The sequence below is a fragment of the Drosophila navojoa genome, chromosome 3 (genome assembly GCF_054131105.1).
Source record: "Drosophila navojoa isolate 15081-1374.11 chromosome 3, UAZ_NAV_1.0, whole genome shotgun sequence".
NCBI lineage: Eukaryota > Metazoa > Arthropoda > Insecta > Diptera > Drosophilidae > Drosophila > Drosophila navojoa.
Genome location: NC_142891.1, coordinates 21,428,089 through 21,449,727, shown reverse-complemented (window position 1 = coordinate 21,449,727; position 21,639 = coordinate 21,428,089). Strand labels below are relative to the sequence as shown.

At 38.8% G+C, this 21,639-nt stretch overlaps 1 protein-coding gene across 5 annotated transcripts; it reads right to left on the bottom strand.

Moving 5' to 3' along the window:
- Positions 1-663: 663 nt before the first annotated feature.
- Positions 664-21,527, bottom strand: RtGEF (Rho-type guanine nucleotide exchange factor). Of its 5 annotated transcripts, XM_089257211.1 has the most exons (9): positions 20,876-21,522; positions 12,945-13,339; positions 12,676-12,876; positions 12,185-12,605; positions 11,887-12,132; positions 7,779-8,256; positions 7,158-7,409; positions 4,579-5,463; positions 664-1,501 (listed from the first exon to the last, which is right to left on the bottom strand). In XM_089257211.1, exons 2-9 carry the CDS (start codon positions 13,280-13,282, stop codon positions 1,308-1,310), a joined length of 3,015 nt encoding a protein of 1,004 aa, XP_089113337.1. In that variant the 5' UTR covers positions 13,283-13,339; positions 20,876-21,522; the 3' UTR covers positions 664-1,307. The 5 variants fall into 5 exon arrangements, with proteins under 5 accessions (XP_089113337.1, XP_089113338.1, XP_089113335.1 ...); XM_089257212.1 differs by lacking the exon at positions 4,579-5,463 and having other exon boundaries at positions 20,876-21,520; XM_089257209.1 differs by lacking the exons at positions 664-1,501; positions 4,579-5,463 and adding an exon at positions 9,332-11,681 and having other exon boundaries at positions 7,271-7,409; positions 20,870-21,527.
- Positions 21,528-21,639: the final 112 nt, after the last annotated feature.

The window sequence follows — 21,639 nt, the reverse complement described above, 5'->3', positions numbered from 1 at the left end:
AAAAACTAAAAGCATTCAAAAACTCTGCGGCAAATTGTCAAAGTCAGCAATTTTCCAGACATTGTTTCACATTGTTTCACATTGTTTCACACTGCTTAAATTATTTAAGCGTATTTACTTAAAAGCAACTGCAATCTTCACCAAAGAATCAACATTGCTAACATGGAGTACACAGTTAGCTTGCACAATTAAATTTCTATTTGACATCACAATTTGGCGTGCAAAAATCTTGTTGCTTTTTCCTTTGGCAAAAAAAATAAAAAATAAATAAATAAATATTGTACATTTGTGTGCCTAATGTCTACTGATTTATTAAGTTCTCAAAAAATCGCTTACAAAATTATGAATGAAATTATAGATTCACTAAATAAAATAAGATAAAAAAATCTCATGAGCTGTGCTTGAAATATATTCAAAGCACAGCTAACCAGCCACAGAAATCCAACTCTACAAATAAGAAAAAAAATGCCAAAATTGGAAATCGCAATGAAATATATAAAAGACATTTCAGCTTAAATTAACCTTTTATAAGCTTACCATATTTGCCAGCACGATTGAAATATATTTAGCGCCTAAAAGTATGCCACGAAAAATCAACACACAAATGGGAAAACGACTTGCAAGAAGTAAAATACCAGTGTAACAGTAAAGTAAAAACAAGTAAAATTTACTTTTAATTATAATTTTCTTTTTTGTATATATTTTTATTAAATTTACTACATAATAAATACAACATTTCATTGAGCGTTGTTTTACATTTTTTTTAGTTGACTTTAAATACTAAAACATTGGCACATTTTTAGAGTTTTTCCATTTTTTTGTTGCTTTCTACATGAAATTTAAATATCATATACAAAAACTTTCCAATAGACACAGTTTCAGAGACATTAGCTTAAACAGTTACAAAATTATACATATGTATATATATATGCTAAAATCAAATTATATTAAATATATGTATATGCATTGCCTAAATGATAAACAAGCAAATCTCTCTCTTAACTGGATTACGTATAGCTAGAACAGCTGCTCAAGAATTTTACATGCACTTGGCGTATTGTCCACAATGTCACTCACGAATACAAATAAATATGTTAGCACTTTGTTTTTAATTGATTAATGTTTTATGCATATATCTATATTTTTTTAAAGATTTTTTTGGTACATATTTTGACCAGCAGCTGCCTAGCTTGGCGAAACAAAAAAAAAATGAATAGTTTCCTTAGCTTAAGCTGAAAGCAGCGGCGGGTTTTGTTTCAGTGGGAATCCGTTTATGTTGTTTCCGCTTCCGGGCCTCATTCACATAGTCAACATTTGGGCGTATTCGCTCCACTGCTGACGCTGCTCGTCTCCAGATGTTGCATCAACAGCTGCTGCAAGTCCGCCCGCAGCGCCCGCTCCTCGTTGATCTGCAGCTTGATCTGGGACATGTCCTGCTGCATCTGGCGTATGGCCGTCCACAACTGCCGCAGTGTCGGTGTCATATCCTCATTCTCAAGGCCTGATTCACGCGAATTGTGGAGTTGTCAAAAATTAAATATAAATAAACAAAGAGAATGGAAGAAACGGGAATACTATGTTAGTGTTGTGTATCACTAGGCAAGAAGCGTATCAAAATCAATATAATGAGCGGTACTCTAGTGAGTAATATGAGTATTGGGTATGTATGAAATAAGTGTAATGAATATATAATATGTTTAATATGAATATTGTGAGTACGATATATGTTTGAATAATATATTTATGTAATATGTATGAATCGAAATGTAATTAATAAATATTTTGAGTGTGCCATATGATGGATGGATGGAAATGAAAAATATGTATATATTAGATGTGTGTAATGAGCATATGATATAATTTATGTAAATGTGAATATTGTGAGTATATGAAATGATTAAAGTGAATATGATATGTTTTCAATGTGAATAATGAGTATATGACATTTGTAAGTGTAATTATGAATAGGTGACATATGTGAATGTAAATATTATGACTATATGATATATGTATAATGGGTATATGATTCATGTAAAGATTGCTCATTATGAGCTATCTAATGAATATCACTATGTGAGTGCTATGAATGTACGATGTATGTGTGTCTACTAGGCATAACTAACTCAATAGAGTACACGGTGCGTATGTGCAATGTTTCAAGTTTGAGTTTTCTCTTAGTTAACATATTTAGCATTTACGTATATTTTTATTCTTCGTGTGTGTATGTGTGTAGCTGCTTAAACTGTGTTATATTTTAATCTAAATATGCTCTACTCTTAATAAAAAAAAATTTAATTATTATTGCTAACATGAATATACATACACATATACATAAATCTATTTGTTTTTATGCTCAGCAATTCGGGACTCTCAAAGTGCAACACAGATTTAAACAAATAATTGTCTAGAATTTTGGGGATTAACTACAATGAAATGAACTAAAAACATAGCTACAACAATTAATGTTAAGGAATATAGATATTATTATTTGCTTATTAACAAATACCACACAGACACGAATACAAATACAAAATACAACAAAATTCTTGATAATATAAATGATTTTATTCAAAGTTTACTTCTGTGTTGTTTGATTTTTATTTATTTTTTAATTTCATTGAAATGTTTTTTTTTTTTTTTTTTTCTCGAAATTGAAGTAAATTCAAATCTCAATACAATACAAACGTATAAACGCATTTATCATAATTAATATAGTTAGTTGGTAATTGTATTTGGTTAGACAACGTTTCACAAAACACTTATAGCTTAAATTTGATTTCTATTTCCTTTATCTTCCTCCTTCGTTATTAATATAATGCACAACAACAATGTATGTACTTTGATTTATTTGTAATATATTTGATTTCATTTTGTTAGTTTCTAGTTATTGCCAAGTACTTGGACTAACACTTAAAGCATTTCAACTCATTTTTGATTACACATTGCACATTCGTTTGATCATAAGTATATAATACGCTAAAACTTTTGCTCGTTTCCTTTTTCTATGCAGGTAACAAAGAACTTTCACTGGGCAGCCCCTCCCACATCCCCGAAAAGAAAAAAAAAATAGAAGGAAATTGTCATTTGCTGCTAGTTTTAAACGTTTAGAGCTACGTAAATATAAGCTATGGCAAATCATGTATATCAAGTCACAAATATATATATGTGTGTGTATATATATATAAATACAGAGTATGTATAGTCTAGTATATAGTGTGTGTTCCGCTGGTGGCATACAAAAACGTGTGTAAAAGCCTTGGACGGAAAATGTAAAGCATCGCTGATTTTCCACTCTCTTCTAGGATCAGGAACCAGCTGCAGTTGCACTTCAAGTACGAGTAACTAATGTGTGTGGGGCAAGTTATCAACGGCACGCTAGTACAAAACATTTTACTCTACAACACCCAATCGAACTATGTTTGCTAGTCTTTTTTTGGCTGAGTCTTGTTTTTAGTTTTTGTTCTTTAATTATTTCTATTGCACCTAACTAGATTTAAGATCACTCAACTTACTTTTAGTATAAGATTAAAAAATGTATTAATACAAATATATATAGCTCTGACAACTACACATAGTTAAGCTTAAGCAGATCTATGAAACATTTATCAAGAGGCTTTAAAATACATATACATATATATTTTAAGCATTCAATACTTGAAATATTTAAAAATTTATTTGTTTGACAAAAATTTGAAAATTTAAAATATGCTGCTATAAAAATATTTTTTTAAAATGTTAAGCTCATTCTTGATTTAAAAAAGAGAAAAGACGATTTCATAAAATTTCCATATAATTCCATATAAAAAAAAAAAAAAAAAATACTATATACACGTAATATATTTTTCACGAGGTTGAAGTCGTAACCATTAGGAAACATTAGAAAATTTCATTATTAAATTTAAAATTCTATGTTTACATTAAAAAAATTATTTAAAATTGAATGCAAAGAATTCGAATAATAAAAGTTGCAATATAATTTGTCAGAAAAATTGCATAGACAAAAATTTTTGATTGCAAAACTTGTTAAGAAACATTTATATTTTTATAAAATAAAATTAGTAGATATCTCCCATATAAATTTTTAAAATTTTAATTGCTAGTATTTTGGAAATACTGCATAAATGAAATTCAAAAATGTTCTCTGCATATTTACTAGTATTTAGATAACACTCCCAAATGAAAATGTCTTACAGATCTGCTCAATGAATTCTATATATATTAATTAACTAGGCACACCGAAACTAGAGACACAGATAGCTCTGCCAGCCTCACTTAACTATATTTATAAGGTAGAATTGAAAAGATTTTTGTTTCTTTGTTTGTTGAGCAACAGCAAATCGAAATAAAAAAATTGATCGAATTATTATAGAGCAGCCATAATAAAATAGAACTGCTGAGCGGGCGAGCATTCAAAGCAAAGCGAGCAGCAGCAGCGCAGAGCAGCGCAGCTAGGTGGCAGCAATGAGTGCGTGTGAAGCTAAATGGGCGTGGTCGAGATGAGAAGGACATGCCACAACCGCAATTGAAGTACTACTCAGAGATGGTTGATCTTGCGCCACTGCTTCATCACAAAATTACCGCAACACCAGCTGCCCGATTGCCGTTTCGTTCCGTCCGCATTCAGTTCCACCTGCGTGGCACGCCCCTGGGTGGCGCCTCCGTTGCGCAGCAGCGCCGTGCAGCCATGCTCTCCCCGCTCCCCGTCACTCTCATCCGAACGCTCGCCACCCGCTGCCAGTTGGGGCGTGCTGCGTTGCAGCGTGCTGGTGCGCAATGCTCCGCCACAGTTCATCAAGTATCCGCCCCCGAAGCCCGCGTAGCGATGCGACGTGGACGTCTCGAAGGAGCGATTCAGACGTCGGTCGTAGAGACCGGGATGCACAGTGCCATCCGGATTCGGCTTCACAATGGTCGTATGACCGGAGCTGCGTTGATAGCTCTGCTGGGCCAGCAGCTTGGGCGACGGCTTGTTCTTGCGCGGCAGCAGCGGAGAGGTGCAAACGTTGTCGTAGCCGGAGCCGAAGCCACTCTTCATCCGATTCAGGGATTTGCGTGTGGCACGCTCTTCCGACAGCGCGCGCTGATAATCCTTAATGCCGGGCCCACCTCCTGCTACCGCACCCGGTCCCGTCAGCGAGTACCGTTGGCCAGGTGTATTTAGGGAGGAGCCCACCGAACTCGAGTACAGATTGAAACTATTCGGGCTTGCCTCACGCCAGATGAACGACGAGTTCAGACTGCCCGCCGAGTGTTGACGTGATTGTTGCAAATGCTGTTGTTGTTGCTGCTGCTGTTGATGCTGTTGATGTTGCTGATGCTGTTGTTGTTGTTGCTGCTGTTGCTGTGCTGTTAGGTGCGGCGCATTAGCTACAAAAGGCAGCTGCGGATTGGAGGTCGAGAAGGTTTTGCTCGTTTTCAGCTTGCCACCGCGTATGGGCAAACAGGGCGTCCACGGCTGCAAGGCTATATAGTTGAGGTATTTAGAGTTCGTTGGGCAGAGGCGCGTGAAAGACAAAGAGAGAAAATGAAGATATTTGAAGAACGAAAAAACGAGAAACGACAACCAACAACGACAACAAGAACAACAAAAAGCCCAAAAAAAAAAAGAGTTTATAAAATGAACACCAAAAAAGACGAACAATACATTTAATGAAGCCTGGGTGGGTTGTGTGAGTGTGTTTGTGTGTGTAGAGAGAGGGAGCGAGTGTGCGTGTGTGTGTGCGTGGATGAACATTAAACCAAGACCAAATTTCATGAGGTGGACATAAGCAGGACAACAGTTGATGAAAGCAGGGGGGCTTTTTAAGCAAATGCAAACGAATTGAGGAATACCCATAACCAAAAGGAAGCTTAACAGAGGTAGCCCAACAAAACGGGACAGGAACTAAGGAAATAAGGTCACTCGAATCTTGAAATGAAATTTGGATAAAATTGTATAGAGCGCAATTTAAAGATGATTTGAAACAATGATATAGGATAATTATATAGGCTGAATGATATTAATCTTTAATTTAATAATTTTCACTATATTGTTTGAATATTTATTAAATTGTTACTTGTAAAGTATATTTTTTATTTAATTTAATTTTTTTGTGTCTGTAATATTTTATAGATTTTATAGATATAAAAAATCATTGTTTCAAAAATACTTCAAGAAAATGCGCGAATTTCGTACAGAATTATGTAAGCCTTAATGATAATGATAATATAGTGATAATGGTAATTATGAGTCATATTTTTTAAGGAGCAACAATAATTGAAAATAAATTCATAAATAATCCGTAAATTTAAACAAATATATTAGGTATACTTTTTTTTATTATGTTTGTTTATATTTAAATATATATGTATAAACGAGACCAAAACACATTAGTATTTACGTATATATACACATGTACACATGTATGTATATATATGTATATATACATATATATTAATTTATCTGTTGAATACTTCATTAAATCCAATTGAATGAGGGCCAACTGCCAGATTTCTTAACAACTACAAAACATAAAAGTTTACAAAGGAAAATATAATTTAAAATAACATTCAGCTGTTACAGTTTAAATGTATTGGTACATAAATCAAATATCTAAATTACTTTTCCAATTGTTAAAATAAAAAAAAAAAAAAAAATAAGTTAAGCAATTACGCATTTTTATGGTATTTATGACAGTTATAATTAGATAGCGCTACAATTTTTTTTTTTCTTGTTAAACAATAATTTTTTTTTATTTTATTATTATTATTTTTTATTTTTTTCTTATAAACTATTACAATTTTGGTAAAAATTATTTATTTATTTTTTTTCATTATTAATGCATATTTTTTTAAATATATATATTTTTTGTGAAACGTTAAAAATGAAACCAAACCAACAAATGTAATAATAAAAACTTTCAAATTTTAGTTTGTTCTTGTTTTTTTTTAGCAGCTTTGTACATTTAAGTGTGTGCGTGTTTTCTGTGTGTGTTTTCATGTGTATGTGTGTGTGAGGTAAGCATTTTATTTGGCTACAAAACTTTCTTAATGATTGGAGGGGAAAAGAACTTAAAAAGAAAAACTTGAGCACAAGTGCGAAAGTATAAGACACACAGAAATATTTATTGAGAACGCTTTCATCTAGATAAAGCACATAGGAGATCGTCGGTACTTACCCGAGTGTATGGTGTTCCGGGCGCTGTTCTGATAGGCGGCGCAGTAGCCCTCGAAGACGCGCAGCACCAAGGCATCCTCCTCGAATGTGGGCTGATTCTTGCGACCGCTACAGTAGCTGGCCAAGGCGTTGTTGGAGCTGCCCGAACCAGAACCGGTACCGGAGCCGGAACCGGAATTCGAGCCGCTGATTGTGTTTAACAAACTTGGCCGCAACGGCGGCGTCGGACGCAAACAGGTGATGGTCCAGTTAGCTGGAAGAATAGAGGAGAGATATACATGTTATATATGTAGGTGGCGAAAAAAAGGCTAGTTTTGGCGTGAAAGCTGTGTAGGTTGAGCTGTAGAGCTAAGCAGCTCAAGGTTAAAGAATTCTAATAATGTGGATAGCTTAGCATTAATATACTATACTATACTATGTGTATACTATAGTATATACTATAAATATATATATTATTAACTGTAGGACTATTCTCATTTAACAAGAAATCTAGTTTTGTTGGCCTTTTTGATATTTTATAATATATTTTTTAATTTGTACAGCATTCTTGTATTTTGTTCTATTTCAGTTTTTTATTAGCTTTATTAGATTTAGCTTTAAGTTTGTCCGACTGTCCACTTACCCTTTGTGCTTCCTTTCTTTGCGTTTGGCGCCGCCGTTGCCACTGCCGCTGCTGCTGCTGCCGCTGCCGCTGCTTGGATGGCCGCCTGGCTTGTTTCCGTGCCCGCTGCTGTCTTGCTGCTTGGTGTCGGGGCTAAATTTGATTTGTGGCTTAGCTGCCCCAGATGACTTGGTAGACTTGGTGGTTGTGGTGGATGCAGATGATGTTGTGGAGGCTGAGTGTGCGTGTACTGGTTGTAGCTCAGATGATGATTGAACGAGAGGCTCCGTTTGTGTTGTGACATCGCTGTGGCTGCTGCCGATGCTCCCACCGAGGCCGCCAACTGCTGCTGGCTGTTGCTGTTGTTGTTGCCACTGTTGTTGTTGTTGTTGCTGCTGTTGATATTGATGTTGTTGCAGCTGTTGTTGCTGATGCTGCTGGGCGTCTGATTGCGACTGCCGGGCGGCAGCAACAGGCTGTGCGTCGATGGCGGAGACATCTGAAATAAAGCCAGAAAGAAAACAGTTTATTACAATTCTTAGTTAAGCCTAAAGTGATATATGGGATTTGGGTTAGTTCTGATTAAGGAATACTTGGCAACTGACAGCAACAGCAGCAGCAACAGCGGCAGCAGCAGCAACAGTTGCTATAACCATCAACAATAACAATAACAACAACAACAACAGGCCGCAATCCTGTGGGCAGCTAGCGAGCAAAGCGCGGCAAGCAAATCAAATCGAATGAGTTTGTTTCGTTTCTTAATTCATTTTATCAATTTCGAAATTTATATATTTTTGTGTTGCTGGAGCGTTAGCTAAATGTTTTGTAAATCGTTTCTTTTTTTCAAATAAAATTCTAATTTTTTCTGGTGTTTGCGTTTTCGGTTAGTGGGCGCGACGTTGCAATGTGGATGATTGGATGCGATAAGATGCTGAAGAACTAGTTCAATGGAGCACGCCGAATAAATCAAGAATTACAGTACAGTACATACTGAACGAGGGAATATTTGAAATAGTTTATTGTCCTTTCAGTAAACTAGTTCTAGTTCTCAACTGTTTCTGAGTTCCGTTCATTTGAACTAGTTTCAACTAGTGCCGAAAAATAGATAATATTTAAAGAAATTTTTGATAATATCATACATATTGTGGTCTACCCGCAATTAAATGTTTTGAACTAGTTCAATAAATTCATCAAAGAATCCTAGATTAGTTCCAATCAAAGAGAGGTCAATCATTAACGATATGAAGAGGTTAGTCAAATGCATGATTGGATGACTGAATGTTTCGACTGAGTGGTAAGCAATTTCGTTCAAATGAACTAAAAGTGATTCAGAAAGTAGTTTTGCTTGGGGCGTGCTGCATTTGCCAATTTGAATGCTTGAATTAGAAGATGATGATGTAATTGGAAACGTGAGCAAAACGAATTTACAAAACAATCAAACGGAACACGTGCACGTGAAACAAACGTGCGCCATGCCACATGCCACCTGGAACCGTTCTCCGCAGATACAATCATGTATATGGATGCATCTATTCCAGGCGACATGGCCGGCGTCTCACTTCGTTTTGGCTTGCCTTCTTCGGTTGCTAAAGCTACGCGTGCCGCACAAATCGGACAATCGAGCGACAACGAATACGATGGCTGTGCCGCAGCGAAGGCTTCGCGTCGTCGCTGCGTTCCAGACGGATTGAGATCCATATCCTCGCTGCACACCGGACAATTGGAGCAGATCGAGGCGGTTGTGGTGGTTGTATTGGTGGTGCCAGTGCTGCTGCCCGCATATTCGCCACAATTGTGACAGAGCGCACAGTAGATGGCGCCCTCGCTGAAGCCGCTCGCTCCCAGCGAGCAATAGCAGCTGGAGCACACGGAGTTGGTCGAGCAATTGGAATCCTTGCTGCCCCTGGCAGTCACCGACGGCAGACGCTTGTTATAGGCGCTCGCTATGCCGCGCAGCACCTCCGGCGGCAGTCGCTCCTTCTTCCACCAGTGCGCATACATGCCCGAACGAAAGGTGGGCCGTGGCTCCATGTGGAGCTGTTCCGCGGAGCAGCTGCCGCTAAATTGGAGGCCATTTGTTGTGGCCGTGGGCATGGCTTCATCCATGGAGCTGGAGGCCAGAAAAATACTTTTTGTGTTGATTTGGAATTGGGCACTGGATTCATTGGTGGACGTGGCAGGTGAGTCCAGCTGCGGCTCAGTGTCCGCCGTCTTCGGCTCATGCTGCGAATCCTCCTCCTTCACCTCGTCCTGCGTTTGCTCGGGCGTCAAGAACTTTTCACGAAACATTCCGCACACATCAAAGCGCGGCTCCGGCTCCACATTGTCGAGCACGTCCGTGCCGCAGCACTCTGCATTGGGCGGATCCGGCGAGGCTATCGTGCAGCTGCCCGCCATGCCGCTATCACTGGAACGCGGACTGGGACACTGCGAGCTCTCACAGCATCGGCATTTGCACTGGCTATGCTGTGCCGGCTGCTGATCCCGCCGTGCTGCACCCGGCGGTGCCGGTGGCGGTGGAGGCGGTGCAGCCGAACGATTGTTCATCTGCAGGAATTGGTAGCTGATGCAGCGCCTAATGGAATCACGTTTGCTTTCCGGCCGATTGGCCTCTATGCACAGCTCGTTGCTCGAGTTGCGGCGCACAGCGGACGGCTCACTGCGTGGATTACCCGTGCTGGGGCTGTCGCTCTTATGTGACGCCCGCTGCTCCACCGCCTGGTCGTAGTTATACAACAGCTCAGCCTGCAGCTGATCGGGCGCCGCTAGACAAGCCGCTGGCAAATCCATCGTGCTGGAGTGCACGCACTCGTCCTCCTCGTTGAGCAGCTGAGCATCCACACTTTGGTTCTGCTGCTGCTGCTGGCGCTCCCGCCATGTGGGCACATACACCTCGGTGTCGGCGCAACGATTGAAGCGATTGCCCACAAAAATACTGGGCATGCTGTGCCGTTCGGTGGGCGAGGCGGACAGCTGTGTGGCAGCGGGCAGTGGCTTCGCCTTCTCTTGGCTGAGATCATCATGAATGCTGGCCAGATTTTCGCATGCCGTAAATGCGCCGCCCAGGCGAGCGCCATACAAGGAGCTCGCGTCGGAGCTCTGCTGCTTTAGTGTAGAGGGCTGCGACAGCTGTTCGACTGGCTGATCCACCTCCACCGGCACGTCAAACCCTTCCACTTCCTCTTCCACGCAGTTGGTTATGCTGGAGCCACCCAAATTGATGGTAGCCGTTGAGGTGTGCACGCTGGAGTTGCGCTCTGTGGATTTGCGCGCCAGCGCCCGCAGCGCCTTGGAACCAATAACAAGCGACTCCTTCTTTAGCTCGTGCTGCACCTGCACCTCATCCGTATCGAAGGAATCTAGTTTGATCAAGTTTATGGACGAGGTGTGCCGCTGCCCGTGCTTCACAAAGGTGCCCGTGGAATTGCATGTGGACTCCAGCGGCCTGTGCTGATAGAAGCGGACATACTCAAACGGATCCGAGTCGCAGCTGCGCAAATATCCATTATCATATTCATCGTCATAGCTCTCCGAGTCGGTGGGCAGCTCAAAGGCATCCTGACGCTCCAGCTCCGATTGCGACTGCGACTGCGAGGACACTGCTGACTCCTGCTTATTCGCATTGATATCCTTGAGCAGCTTGGCGGCTTTGTGACAGCGCTTCTTGCGCAAGGCGATTCGCTTGAGATCGATGCTCTGCCTCGCCTGCGGATACAGCAACATCTTAACAATCGTGCCGCGCAGGCGTCCCGCCTTGACGAGCCGTGCGAAATGCGCACTGAGATTGGCATACGGCGCCGTTGGTGGGTAACTATTCGGCGGCAAGGTGAGACGCAGTGGGGCCGACTGCTGCTGCGGCTGACTGTAGTAGGCGCACAGCGAGAAACGTGTGCAATAGCCGCGCGCATCCAGATGCTGATTGAGCTGCTCAGTTGCCAAGGCACAAAGATTTGGAACAGTAATGAAAGCTACTAAATGTACTATGTTAAGCAACGTTTTCAAATGGGCGTGGCAAAAGTTTTTCCATTGACAAATCGTGTAATACTTTTTACTTTATTTATATTTATTTTTTATTTGCTGGCCCATGTGAAAACTTCTCTAAAAAAAAGGAAAACTACTCTCTACTTACGTGCGAAGCATTCAGCTGCTGACCGCCCAGCGAGGAGTTGCTTAGATTGCTCAGCTGACGCTTGATGCCCATGGGCAGACTGGGATTGTTGGCATTGAGCAGCTCCACCCACTTGTTGGCCTCGTTGGGGCCCTGGCAGACGGCCACAATGCGATCGATGAGCGATGAGCTTATCTCAAAGGCATTCTTGATGGCATCCGTGTCCTCCAGGCGGTTCACAACGATGCCCGTCAATGGCAATTTACCCTAAGCAAAATAATATTAACTTATGCATATTCACTACGGATCCAGGACTCACCTCATAGATGAAGGCGCTCATGCGTTGGCTAACGCTCAGTATGAGCAGCGTTTGGGGAAATAGCACAAAGTAGCGATCGCGATGATCTGGACCCACAGCCACGCTGCCCATGTGTATGATGTCGCCCAGTGTGCTCAGCTCCTGACCCTGCCAGTTGCGCACCGGCCCCGTCAGCACCTGCAGCTCGAGCTCCTTCTGGCGGCGCGTAGCCGAGCAGGTGGCCGCAATGTCCTTGTAGACAGCCACGCTGCGCTGTGTATCGCCACGGTCCGGATGGCTGCTCTCCATGTGACGCTCCAGCTCCTGCAGCATGGCCGAATACTTGTCCAGGCGGCGAAAAGGCTTCGACAGCCCCGTAGTTAGGACTAGCAGACCCGGCGAGGATGCGCCTTGCCGCTCCATATACTTCTCCAGCTCATCCCTGTGAATGAATAAATTTGATAGATCAACTTGAGTGGTTGGGCCTTCAATCGTTTAGAATCCCTACTCACTTATACTTATCCAGTATAACTATGGCCTTGGGATGTGCTGCACAGTAGGCTTGGTGCACTTTTTTCATAAGCGGCGCACTGGTTAGAAATAGTTTACCCACGCGATCGTTGCACTCCTCAATCTGTGTGAGCAGATCCTCGTGCGTCTTCACCACCTCCACAAAGTTGCACATCAGCTGCGCGTACTCATCCTGACTGAGTCTGTAGGGGAGCGTGGGAAAGTTTTGATTTCTGTTTGATTTCAGTTATGAGCACTTGCATTGACTTACATTTGCGTCTGCTGCATGGGCTCGAGGAAATTCTCGAGCAGTCCTTGCAGCTCTGCGACATGTGCTCGTTCCGAGTCGAGCAGATCCTTGAGCACCACGGAACGGTATTCTTGTATTTCCTCGGGCGGTCGTATGGTCTCGGCCAGCGGCAACGGGGCCTTGTACTCGTTCACATAGTTGCTGGGAAACCAGCCAGTCTTATCGTTCAGTGTACCCTCCCACCAGCCGCCATCCTCGCGCTGTGTGACCGTGATTAGGTCGCCCTTCTTGAAGCACAGCTCATCGTTGTTGCTGCCCATAAACGAGTATTCGGCTCTCACAATCAATGGTTGCTCCATTTCGCTTGCAGCTCCAGCCAGCTCCGTTTCGAAATCCTGCTCTCAAATTTCCGTCAGCTGAAATAGAGGAAGAATGAGGAGGTAAACAAAATGTCACATTTTGTAATTTTTTGAATTCTAAATTAAATTTAAAATTTATTTTTTAAAATTAATTTGTTTTATTGATGTGTTTCATTCATTTCACTCTGGATCTAGCCTTAAACATTTTTATAAATATTCGAAACCAAACTTAAAACTCACAATGCTTTTAAAATAGACCTTGTAAACAGCATAGCATTTAAAAGAATCTTCAAATGTCATATAAAGAATTCCAAAGAAAATCGAAAATGATAAATCGGTTGTTTTTAGTCCCAATAAAAGCCTAGCACATTTTATGCACTAAAAGATCATTGTCAATGTTTGTTGAACTTGAAAAATCAGCGTGTGTGCACAGCATGAATTTGTTCAATGAACATTTCTCTGAAGAGTCGTCACATATATCTATCAATTATCTATACTATACACTATATACAATATATATATATATACATATGCTGCTTTACGACACCCACGCGAATGCGTTCTTTTATCCATTTCGTTTTTAGCGCTCACAAATTATTATTATAGCCGAAAGACGCTTCGGAAAATAACATCTGCTTTGTTCCCTGACTAAAAGATCTCGTGTGCCTAGAAAAAAATACTTTCTTGACATTTTTTGTGCAATCTGGAAAACTCGTGAAAACGTTGGAAACGATCGATGGCCAAGGCCGGACAATTATGATTACGAAATGTCGAATTGCTAAAAAGCCATAAAGAATTGAATGAAATATTGTTTTGCCTAAAAACCATACATAAATCATACGACCATGTCTTGGGTATCTCAAAGAGAAAAGAAATTTACGATCGCACTTTTTACGAGATGTTCGAAAATTAACTCAAGCATCGTACACAAGATGCTAAAACTTTAATGGCCATGAAAAAAATATTGAGTTATAAAATCACAATATGTTAAAGATAAACATGATTTCCTCATATGGCTTATTTTGATTGTAAGCTAATACGCGACAATCACAACAGATTTATAAGTTTATTCTGAAATGGTTTTTATATCAGATTTTCAATTGAATTATTTTTACTTTGCTTCTTCTTCACGGAATAATTATTGAATGTGTAAAATGCTGATCAATATACAATATTTGAGGATGTTTTTGGAGCTTAGCAGGAATGTTAAATTTTTGGTAGGACTTATTGAGCTACCTAAAAGCTTTATTGATTCATATTGATGTCGATTGACCTAATTGATAAATGATTAATATATATTTTTAAAGTGTCGTATTATCAGATTTGTAAAACATATAGGAGTTTCTAGATGATATGTTATCGTATATAATTCTAAAGTTTGTCACCAGAATATTCGAAAATTTCTCTAAAATAAACAAACAAAACTAAATGTTTATGAAAATATATGTGGATTGAGCTAAATCAAGTCTTCGTTAAATTTACGATCAAATGTTGGCTTCCTTGTGCTACAAATACCGATGCTCTACATCTATCCAGATTAATCAAATAATTCTCATTTTATTATTGCCACAATGAATAACCGCAAAAATATGAAAGAAAAACATGTTTTTCTTTCAGTATTTTTTCCTGTATTTTGACCATTAAGTTTTTCGCATCCAAAAATAACAGCGTAACGAAAATATATAAATCTTGATGTGCCGACTTGTTCCATATGCCAATGGAAATCAGGCGATATCTGCTGTACTCATAAGTGTGTACACATACATATATATATAGACAAATATGCACAGAAATAGTGGCCCAGACACTTGCCAAAGGAAACACACAGAAAATCATTCCATTACAGGTATTAATAAAAAGTGTTTCATAGACTTTTTGAAGAGACTTTCTAGCCTATTTGCTAATGCTTGTTGCTGAGAGACGATAATCTAATCGACAAGGTCGTCTCTTTAGAGAACATTTTTTGATTTGTCATTTTTGTATTTGGCATATACATATATATTAATATAGATATATGTGGCTCTTCCATATGCCCGTTCAACCATCAATTGTTGCACGATTCTTTCGCCGCTTCTCGCATTTGACTGCACCGCACGCGCTCATCGCTTCCACAAAACTGCGATGGCGGCATTTGGCGACAGCCACGGCCCACAAAATCCGTAAAAATGGCAACCCGAAATTTTTCACGGCTTTGCTCGTGTGCCGACCACAGTGCTGCCAGCTATGAATCTAGCTATTTTTCATTTATTTATGTTTTTTTTTTTTTTTAAGTTAAACATTTAATTGTAAAGTTAATTTACTATTTAGCTATTTTTTAGTATTATCTTAAATGTAGCAATTTCAAAAATAAAAATTGTAATTACATCATTTTTTCTAAGTCCCGTAGCATTTGTATTTTCTTCATAAAATTTTTTTTTGTTACGTTTCTTTCTTTACTAGTATAAATCTAGCCTTTTTTTTTCGAAAATTTACCAACACTGACTGTCGCATATACAATGTGTGAGTGTTGTTCTCTCACGATATCTCGCCTTCTCTCGCGCTTTTAATGATCGCCCAGCTAAATACTTAACATTCTCAAAAAACGCATACAAGTGTATATAGCTAAATATCTATATAGTCTATAGTCTTTTTGGCCGGATACAGCGCATATTTTCACGAAAAACACAGAAAAGATGACAAAACGAGAGGCAATCAAACGCTGAAAAATCCGAATCAGCATCGGGTATTGGGGAATGCAAATCGAAGAAGCAGATAAAAGAGATATAGCTAAACGGGGCGTTCAATGTGACAATTTTCCATTTCATTGAGAAATATTGTCATGTTATTTTTATTTATTCATCTTTTGTTTTGAAAAAATCCATAAAAAAAAAAACAAATAACATTTTGGTTAGATCATAAACATGGTGGCCCAAACAGTTGGCAGTTCGCTGGGAAAATGCGTCATTTTATGAAAAATTTTAGTTAATCGTTTTAGAACATGAAAACGGCAAAAAATTAAAAATAAAAGAAGAAAATAATTGGAAATATTTATGGGAAATTTTCCTGACGGAAATTCACCTGTTCCAATCAGTTTTGTGTATGTTGTTTGTGTGCATGTTTTGAATTCTAAAGTGGGATCACTGACCAACGGCTTCTGTTCCGTATGGGAGAATAATAAAATAACGTTGATATGGTATAAAATTCATAATTGATTAGATAGAACATACAGTTTTGGATTATACTCAATTAAGATATTACCAATAAATAATATGTACATGGAAAATCTTTGAATCATTGAAGTAAAACGGTATATATTACACCAATTAATTTGGAAAATATTTAAGCCCCAACTTTAATAAAATTTTAACAACTGCAAAGCGTGAAGAATTCCCAATCGTAATTCAATTTAAAATTCATATGACATCAAGTGTTTTATGGAGACTACATTTCATTGCATCAATGCATCAATATTGATCTCTTCAACCCACACAACAATAAATCGCTGCATAGCCTAACCCTGAAATAGCATAACGTCCATGGCCGGGAAATACAATCAGCAAACAAAAAAGAAATATAAATATAGAAATTTCCGTAGGTTAAGCATGATGCAGCGCTCATCAATGTGGATGGCCGCCAGCGACAGTCAAAGTGATGCAAGCAGAGGTCATGCCCGATGCGCACACAAAGAGATGCCGTCGTCGCAGTCGACGTCGCCGCATGCCAAACAAAATTTTAATTAATTCATTAAACTTGCACATGGCGCCGACTGAGATGGCAACATCAGTCGCAGTCGCAGTCGCACTCGCAGTCGCAGTCGCAGCCACAACCAGCAACAACAACAAGTTGCAGGAGGCGTCATTGAGTGCAATCAAAGCGACAAGAAGTGCAGCAACAAGACGAGAAGAATACCAATTATGGACTAAGAGATACCCTGGAGGAAGATAGTAGAAAAGAAAATTGGTATGGATAGCGCACCTATGTTTAAATGTGACTAAAGACTATAGAGCCTTACTCTACATATCAAAAATATTTATAGACTATATAGAGTATATATAGGTGAATAGAGTATATAGATCATTGATGAATGAATTGTTCACTGTATAACGAGTAAATACAATACAGATAGAGTATATGGAATATCTCTATTATTGCTCTCACATCTTTCCACTGATAAGCTAGCATAGCAATGGGAACCATAAACTAAAGGCTAAGTATATGGTCAAATCGAGGCTGGTGTGGCTTAAAGACAACTTATATACATATATGTAACTATAAATGTGTTATCTTCGAAACGATAGCAAGAGAGATTGAAGGCTGCACAAACATGCCCATATTTGGGCATCATGACCAGAAAAAAACTATACGAAAAATATATATTTCAATTTATAAAAGCCAAAAATCTATGTAGAGCCGAACTAATTTTGAGTTGTCACAGCTAAGCTACAGGGTATTTCACAGTCCTTATCAGCCATCTTTAATATTATTATAAACAAATTTAAGATCATTAAATTTTAGCCTAAGCGATAATTTTAGCTCTTAAATCAGCATGAGATTTTTATCTGCCGCGAAACAATATTATTGCAGGGTATACATATATTATAGTATAGCAAATCATTATAATGATGCGAACGGTGATGATGATTTGCGAAAAACAACATCCGGAAGTGCGCAATTTGATGAGGGAAATTCAAATAGCACTCTTTCTATTTTTCTTTTCATTTCCACTCTGGGCGACAGAACAGATTTTTTTTAATCTGGGAAAAACTGAGAAAGCCCCAACAACACGACAAAATTGTAAACAAAAACAAAAACTAATTTTGGATCGGGTGTGAAAGAATTGCCAATTGAAGCACCTATCTTACTATACTATCGATGTAAGATCTGTATACAGTAAAACTAAGAAAACACATTACAAAGTCAGAAAGAAAAACACAAATGGAAAACACAAAGCAAAACACAACCAAACGAATGCAGTTCGAGAGCCAGTAAAATCTTGTCACGTCTGGTTCTCGAATCAACAATGTCGATTGCAGAGATTTAGATTTCGGACTAGTTGCGATCGAGAGAGGAAGAGAGCGAGCGCGGAAGAGAGAGAGAGAAAGAGAGAGAGAGAGAGAGAGAGAGAGAGAGTGGTTGTGATCGACAGATATATGGGCATAATATAATTTGATTGCATCTCTATTTATATACATACGACAGACTTCCAATCAAGACGCCCCCCATTGGTCGAGAGTTTCAAGTTGTGGGTAGGAAGTTCATATTCTTTCATTCTTTATTTTAATGTTCTCATCTCTAGTGCTGTTTCTTCTCTCTGCGTGAGTGTGAGTTTATATGTGAGTGTACGTGTGGGTGTGGATGTGGGTGTGGGCGTGAGGCGTGCAGTTCATAATTTGTTCAAAACAAAATATCGAATTGCTAACTGAATGTGGCATATTTTGTATCGCTTCGCCCAAAAATGAGGTCAACAGCGAAAAACTAAAATAAGCAAATGAAAAGTCGTCGAATATTAAATGCTTTAATAAAAAGAGAAATAAGTGCTATATAATTTCAGATAATGTGAATATATCTTTCAATTACATACATTGAAAACTATAAAGCAAATGAATTTTCATGGCATTCAAGAATGACGAACTGATATCATATATGGTCAGCATGCATCCGAATAACGATTACATCCATTTCTGAAAAATCATTATACCCCGAATTCCTTCAACCAATTCAGAGTACAGAAATTGCAAATATTTTAGTTTTCTGTTTGCTTAGCAGGGAAATTTTCATGAATCGCTTTCATTAATGCGCAAAAATAACATGCGAAAACGGAATCCGAATGCCGCGGACAATGCACAACATTTATGGAACAATTCTAGGCAATGGAAAGAACTCAAAAACTGGGACAGGAAAAAAATATATATATTTAAAGGGAGTCAATGACACATATTGAAACGAAATCATTTAAAATATATATGATTCAGTCTTAACGTCAAAAAATAATATAAGTAAATATATAAATAAATAAATATATTTCCATTTAGCTATGTATATATATTCATTTTTCTTTAACTTTTAAGCATTTTAAAAAAGTCAACAATCAAATACTGAGCGACAAGTCAGGCAGACATAAAATAATAAGACAAATGCATTTCTATAATTAAAATATGAATATATTATAAATTAAGAAAGAGTTTGGTTGCTACTTTATATATTTTATAGATATATTTTCAATTCAACCTTGCTTTTGCATATTTTAAAGCAAGCGCTTTAAGCTTGTCGAAGCACTAGGAAATACAGGAAGCCGACATATCTGATATATTTTGTTGGCCGCCCGACTCTTGCCTCATTGCCCAAATCCTTGGTCCCAAGGTGAATAGTATACAAAAACTGGCGAAATTGTTCGTATTCTTTTTTAGTGAACGTGCACATTTTCTGCTTTTGGCAACGGTTCAAATTTGTTCGCTAGGGAATTGGAATTGAGTTTAGGTTTGGGCTCGGCATGAGGGTTTGTGTGTGGGTTGGCAACGTGCCGTATCGTATGCTTTGTGGCCACTGCAGTGGAGTCCTAAAGGACTCCTTTGTGGTGTCATTTGCCCAGCACAAACAAACAAGACATCTCGTACTCGTACTCGAAGAAAGGCTGCCTGCTTTATGTCTGTCTGACTGCTATTGACCCTATGGATTATGTACAGCCTAAGTGGCGGGCACTTCAGCCTCGTGCGGAGTGCAACCAACTTCAGCTTGGCAATAAATAACATTTGCTTGAAGGAAAGTGAGGCGGAAAATGTGTTGAAAATGCTTTTTGCTGCTGCTACTTCTTATTCTAGCTGAGCTGCAGTCGAACAGTGCAGACAATGCAGCGCCAAGCTGCAAATACCCAGAGGGAAATGCATTGTTGACTAGGCTTGAAGTAATATGATTGGAATTTACTGCAAGTGTATATTCTATATGTGTATATAGCTAGATCCCTACATCCACTTAATACCTTAGCTGACTAATTATGATTGTAAAACTCAACACTCATCAAGTTTTTCAGAGGACATGAGTTATTGTGTGAAATTTCACTATGTTTGTCACGCCATCTAGTGCAACTGGGTTTTTTTTTCTAAAGCTGTGCTTCAATTGCATGCGAGCGTGCAATAAATACGCCAAGCACCCAGGAAGAATTTGAATCTTAACTAAATAAATTAATTTATAAATATAATTTACTGCAATTTAGCACCTACTTCTAAATTGAAAAGAAACCAGCCCCATAAATACATTTTTATTCTTATTACGGCATTCGCATTCTTTATCGCATCCTTCAATATGCCTGACTTCTACTGTGAAATTTCACTGCGCCTGGCATGTAATCAAGTGCAGCTGGGCTTTCTCATAGAGATGAGCTTCAGTTGCAGGCGCGCGTCGATGCTTGTGTTTGTGCTAGTGCTTGTGCTGGTGTGACGCATCCAATGCAAGCAGGGAATGGGCAATGCCACTGAACTTTGCCTATGCATTAGAGTAGAGCGTTGCCACCTCTATGAGTCAGCTTCCATGCACGCCTAGATCTATGCAGCTCTGTTGTTTATTCGTTGTTTCATTTATAAGAACTAAACTTCTACTTGTTGTTATGCTTACATTTACCTTTGTTACGTTTTAACAAACATTTGTTGCGCCTCTGGTGCTTGTCGTCGTTCGTTGTATGTAATCGTTGTTGTTGTTGTTGCTGTCTCGCTTGTCGTTTTTTTGCACGCACAAAATAGACGGATGAGTAATGAGGTGAAGCCCTCCTTCCCCTTTTTAATGCTTGCTACCGCAACAACTTTTTGGCTACTTTGTTTTTGTACTTTTAACTAGCGCGGCTGCTGATGTCGCCGCCGGAGCGCATTTGCCTAGGCACGCGCATAAATATGACTAAAACACGCGCTTTCACTCACTATACACATATGTAAATACATACAAATATATATGTATATATATAGTATATATATAATACACAAAATGCCTTTTTGGTTTGGCCAAGAGAATTTCTATTTCTGGGTCTCAGCAGACTAGAAAAACACACACGGCCATACAAAAGTGTTGCAAATGTCGCGTAACTACCGCTGCTGTCGCAAGACATACGCTTTGATATTCTTAACCCGATATTAGTTCGTTTCGTGTTGCAGTTAAATTTGTTTTAAAATTACACTTTTTACTTGACTAAACTAAAATATGCAATAATTTTCGACAGCAGCGACTAAACATAAATAAACAGCAGTGTGACTGCAAGTGCTAAACATGAAAATACCGAGTACGATATTTCTTATCGAAATAAAATGGCAATTAATCGATAGCAAATATTTAAAATGATATGAGTAATTTATTAATTGCAATGTGTACTGGCTTACTGCCCGTTTTTTAAATTA